We start from the raw sequence: 5720 nt of genomic DNA, 5'->3' as shown, positions 1-5720 counted from the left end.
TTTGTGCGGGGAGAAGGGTGCAACAATGAATGAATGGAATCCCAAAATCTCTGTAGATGTTCATTGAAATGAAAAATAAACAACCTAAATTTAAAAAAAATAAATAAATAAAAGTGCAGTTACCTTGAAAAATAAAAAACACAAAAACAAAACAAAAAATTAGGGTAGAAATAAATGAAATAGAAAACAGAAAAAGAATTGAAACCGTCAACAAAACCACGAGATAGTTCTTCAAAAAGGTCAATAAAATCAACAAACCACTAGCAAAGCTAACAAAACAAAAGAAGAAAAAGACACAAATAATCTGAATAAGTGATGAAATGGGCAATGACACAATGGAACCAACTAAAATTAAATCGTTAACAATGGAATACTATGAAAAACAATGCTCAAACAAATATGTGAACCTAGAGAAAAGGGACAAATACTTAGAAATTCACAAACTACCTAAACTGACATGAACCAAAATTGAATACCTGTACAGACCTATTACAAAAGAAGAAATTGAAAAGGTAATAAAACAACTTCCATCCAAAAAAAGCCCTGGACCTGATGGGTTTACAAAGGACTTTTATCAAGCATTCAGAGAAGAACTGTCACCAATTCTACATAAAGTATTTCAGACAATAGAAAAAGATTGCATTTTCACAGACTCATTCAATGAAGCAAACATACCCGTGATACCAAAGTCAGGTAAAGACACCACCAAAATAGAAAACTATAAGCCTAGCTGGCCCTCGGGTCCCCTGGCCCGCCACGCCTGGCCCGCGCCAGCCCTCGCCGCTGGACGCTGGTGACAACGGATTTAACTTGACCTGGGAGCACAGGAGAGATGCTTCATGGAAAAGGAACGGTTGCTGGTTTTCAGATCAGTATGTCTTCAACACAAGATCTATTCCATCTTAAAAACTCCTTCAGTTAACAAACTGGAGACCTTTGAGAGGCTGAGTCTATAGACATTTACAGACAAGAAAATGGGTGTAACCTGTTTCCAGATTCTAAGAGAGCAACTGGTGATGAGAAGCCGGTTCAAAAGCTTGAATTTCTGAGGATGGAAGTTCAACTACGGCAATATCAGAACAACTTTTAGTGATGGAGACCTTGGCCTATGAGTCCAAGGAGGTCTCTGAGTTCCCCCTAGAGGGGCTGCTGGAGTGCCCAGGACAGAGCCTGAGGGATGCCGCTGCTCAGGAGCCACCTTTCAGACAGGTGGCAGAGACAGCCCAGATGTGCACCAAGTCAGGAAGAAGCCCTGTTCTCAACTCCAACCTTTTTGTACTTCAGAGAAAACTCAGAGAAGGGGAGGGTCACCCATGTGACACTGGTGGCAGCAGCTTCACTTTTCATTCAGATCTGATGAGACATCAGCTCTCTCACAGCCGGGAGAACCTTCCCAAATGTGATCCCTGTGGGAAAGGCTTCAGTCAGAGCTCACACCTGGCTGAGCACCAGAGGGGTGATGTTGGAGAGAGACTGTACGTGTGCAGCGTGTGCCGGAAACAGTTCCTGCAGTACACGAGCCTCTCTGACCATCAGAGAGTCCACACTAGAGAGAAACCCTTCAAATGTGCTCAGTGTGGGAAAGGCTTCTGCCACCGCTCCAACCTCACCCAACACCAGAGAGTTCACACCCGTGAGAGACCTTATGAATGCAAGGAATGTGGCAAGGGCTTCAGTCAGAGCTCTCTGCTCATTCGCCATCAGAGGATCCACACGGGAGAGCGGCCCTATGAGTGTAATGAGTGTGGCAAGTCCTTCATTCGGAGCTCCAGCCTCATCCGCCATTACCAGATCCACACGGAAGTGAAGCAGTACGAGTGTAAAGAGTGTGGGAAAGCCTTCCGGCACCGATCAGACCTCATTGAGCACCAGAGAATCCACACTGGAGAAAGGCCTTTTGAATGCAGTGAGTGTGGCAAAGCCTTTATCCGGAGCTCCAAGCTGATCCAGCATCAGAGAATTCATACTGGGGAGAGACCGTACGTGTGTCAGGAATGCGGGAAGCGCTTCAGCCAGACCTCGAACTTCACTCAGCATCAGAGGATTCACACCCGAGAGAAGCTCTTTGAGTGTGATGAATGTGGGAAGGCTTTCTTTCTGAGTTCATACCTCATCCGACATCAGAAAATTCACACTGGGGAGAGAGTGTACGAGTGTAAAGAATGTGGGAAGGCTTTTTTGCAGAAATCCCACTTGACTGAGCATCAGAAGATCCACTCAGGGGAGAGGCCCTTTGAGTGTAAGGACTGCGGGAAAGCCTTCATCCAGAGCTCCAAGCTGCTGCTCCACCAGGTCGTTCACACCGGGGAGAAGCCCTATGTGTGCAGTCACTGTGGGAAAGGCTTTATTCAGAGGTCAAACTTCATCCAGCATCAGAAACTTCATGCAGAAGAGAAGGAGCTCTATGAGTGCAGTCAGTATGAGAGAGATTTTCATCTGATCTCGAACTTTAAAAACAATCAAGGTATTCCCAAAGAAGGATTTGACTTGAGTAAAGTGCCCATACATTTGGATGTGGAGTCTATATGTCCAGGGCAGCTTACTGAGAACTTGGAAAAATAATTCTTTTTCAACTCAATGAATGATGCTTGGAAACGAGGGAACCATCACATGGCTTCTGGGATCTGGCTTCATCGGCCTTCCTGGGGCACAGCTGGTAACTGCATCGACACCACTGTGCAGCATTGCTGAATTGCTCTGCTCTTCAGCCAGAGGCTTGTCCTGGAGAGCACCATGTGACTTGCAGCTGACTCTGAGCTGGACAAGGCAGGAGAGGGGACAGAGTGAGAGAAAGTGTCTGTATCTTACTTCAAAATTGCAGTCATTCTTGAGTTGTCTCCCTTTAAGAGTGGATTTATGTATCTACTTCTATTGTCTAGAAGTATTGCCTGGCAAATTTTGTTTTATCAAAAATGCAGTTGGAGAATGATATGTTGTGTTTAAAAAACAAACCCAAAAAAAAACCCCTATAAGCCAATATCTCTAATGAACACAGATGCAAAAATCCTGAATAAAATCCTGGCCAGTAGAATCCAACGACATATCAAAAAATAATTCACCATGACCAAGTGAGATTCATAACAGGTATGCAAGAATGGTTCAACATAAGAAAAATTATCAGTGTAATTCATCACACTAACAAAGAACAAGAACCTCATGATCCTATTAATTGATGCGGAAAAGGCTTTGACAAAATCAAACACATTTTCCTGATTAAAACACTCAAAAAGATAGGAATAGAGGGAATTTCCTCAACATAGTAAAATGTATATACACAAACCCGAGTGCCAACATTGTTCTCAACGGAGAGAGGTAAAAGGCACTCCTTTTGGGACCAGGGACTAGGGATAGATGCCCACTATCACATAGTATTGTATTGGATGTCTTAGAGGTAGCAATAAGACAAGAGAAGGAAATAAGTATCCAAATTGACAAAGAGGTGGTAGAATTATCTTTATATGCAGGTGATATTATAGTATACTTAGAAAACCTTAAAGTCTCGGCAAGAAAATAACTGGACATAGTTGACCAATTCAGTAAAGTAGCGGGAGACAAGATCAACATACAAAAATCAATTGGATTTCTTTACAGTGACAGAGATTACAGAAAGGGAGCTAAGAAAGACCATACTGATCACAACAGCTAATCACAAGATTAAATACTTGGGTGTAAACCTAACCAGAAGCACAAAGGATCTATTCAAAGAAAATTACAAAACATTACTTCAAGAAACAAAAAAAAAGACATGGAGAAGTGAAAGAATATCCCTTGCCCATGGATAGGAAGAATCAATATTGTGAAAATGACAATATTACCAAAGGTGATCTACACATTCAATGCAATCTCAATACAAATATCAATCCCATTCTTCAACAAAATAGAAAAGGCAATCTTCAACTTCATTTGGAATGAAAAGAGGCCCTTAAAAAGAGAAACAAGGTTGGAGGCATCTCACTCCCTGATTTCAAATCCTATTACATTGCCATGGTGGTCAAGACAGCATGGTGCTGGTATAATGACAGACACATAGATCAATGAAATAGAATAGAGAATCCAGAAATCAGCCCATCTACCTATGGTCAATTGATTTTTTACAAAGAGATGAAATCAGTTAAGTGGAGAAATGACAGTCTTTTTAACAAATGGTGCTGGCAAAATTGGAGAACTATCTGTAGAAAACTCAAGCAAGATCCACACCTCACTCCATGCACAAAAACCAACTCAAAACGGATCATGAACCTAGGTCTAAAATGAAGGACTATACATTTCATTAAAGAAAAGCTTGGAAGAACTCTAGAAGTCCTAATCCACAACATAAACAGTCTTCCAAGCATCCTGAAACATCTACAACCAGTAGAGAAAACAAAGGATGAATGGGACCTTCTAAGAATAAAAATCCCTATGTACATACAAAAACTTCCCAAACAGAGTAAAAAGGGAAGCCACAGATTGGCAAAAAATATTTGGTAATGACATGTCAGATAAGGGACTTACATCTAGAATTTATAAAATACTCAAGCACTACAACAAGATAAAGGTAAATAACCCAATTGAAAAATGGGCAGAGGATATGAGCAGACACTTCACCAAAGAAGACATTCAGATGGCAAACAAATATGTAAAGAAATGTTCAAAATCCCTAGCCCTAAGAGAGATGCAGATCAAAACAATTATGAGATGTCATCTCACCCTAGTAAAATTAGCACAATTTAACAGAACAGCAAGCAACACATTCTGGTGAGGTTGTGGAGAAACTGGAACCCTTATTCACTGTTGGTGGAAGTGTAAAATGGTGCAACCTCTACGGAAGGCTGTATGGCGCTCTCTCAAAAAGTGGCAAATAAAATATCATCTGACCCAGCAATTCCACTACTAAGAATACCACTAAATAAACCATAACTTCCACCCAGGCAGATATATGCATATCCATGTTTATTGCTGCTTTGTTCATAATAGCAAAGAGTTGGAAACAACCTAAGCATCCATCAACAAACGAATGGGTAGAGAAGCTGTGGTATATCCAAACATTGGAATACTATACTGCATTGAAAACAAGGAACTCATGTAATATTATTCAAAATAGGTGACCCTGGGGGACATTAAACTAAGTGAAATATCTCAGTCACAAAAGGACAAATACTGCATAGTGCCACTGTTGTACAACAGGACTGACATCAGGGTTGGGGTAAGACTGAGAAATATGGTATAAATTATGTATACTGTATTGAAACAGATGAGGGAGGGAACTGTTTAAAAGCAATATGTGATTAGGTATTATGGTCATAACAAGAGTCCAGAATGAAGGTTGCATAGTGGAGTGGACTGGGGTGGGGAGGGAGTGGATTGTATACCAATAACAGAATTTTTCTTTTACTTTTCAAAGAGAAGAGTGAACTGGGAGGGAGGGGTTAGCAGGGAGAAAAATGCAACAATGAATGAATGGGAACCCAAAGTCTCTGAAAACATTCATTAAAGTTAATAATAAAAAATTAAAATTTAAAAAAAAGAAACAAGGTAGGAGGCATCTGACTCCCTGATTTCAAATCCTGCTACACTGTCTTGGCACCAGTAGCCAGGAAATCAAAAGGCGCATTGTCATGGGAAAGTCTGCTGTTAGGGACCTCTTCAAAGTGCTGAAGAACAATGATATCTCTTTGGAGACTAAGGTGCGTCTGATACAGGCCATGGTCTTCGCAATCACCTGTTATGCATCAGAGAGT

General features: G+C 41.1%; 1 protein-coding gene across 1 annotated transcript; it reads left to right on the top strand.

Annotated features, from left to right (window-relative positions):
* The first annotated feature begins 1092 nt into the window (after positions 1-1092).
* LOC102850158 (zinc finger protein 623-like) lies at positions 1093-2562 on the top strand. Its single transcript, XM_006902438.1, has one exon. It carries the CDS (start codon positions 1093-1095, stop codon positions 2560-2562), a length of 1470 nt encoding a protein of 489 aa, XP_006902500.1.
* Positions 2563-5720: the final 3158 nt, after the last annotated feature.

Source organism: Elephantulus edwardii, unplaced genomic scaffold, assembly GCF_000299155.1.
Source record: "Elephantulus edwardii isolate Elephantulus edwardi_28Jun2011 unplaced genomic scaffold, EleEdw1.0 scaffold00411, whole genome shotgun sequence".
NCBI lineage: Eukaryota > Metazoa > Chordata > Mammalia > Macroscelidea > Macroscelididae > Elephantulus > Elephantulus edwardii.
This window is presented reverse-complemented; position numbering and strand designations above follow the sequence as displayed.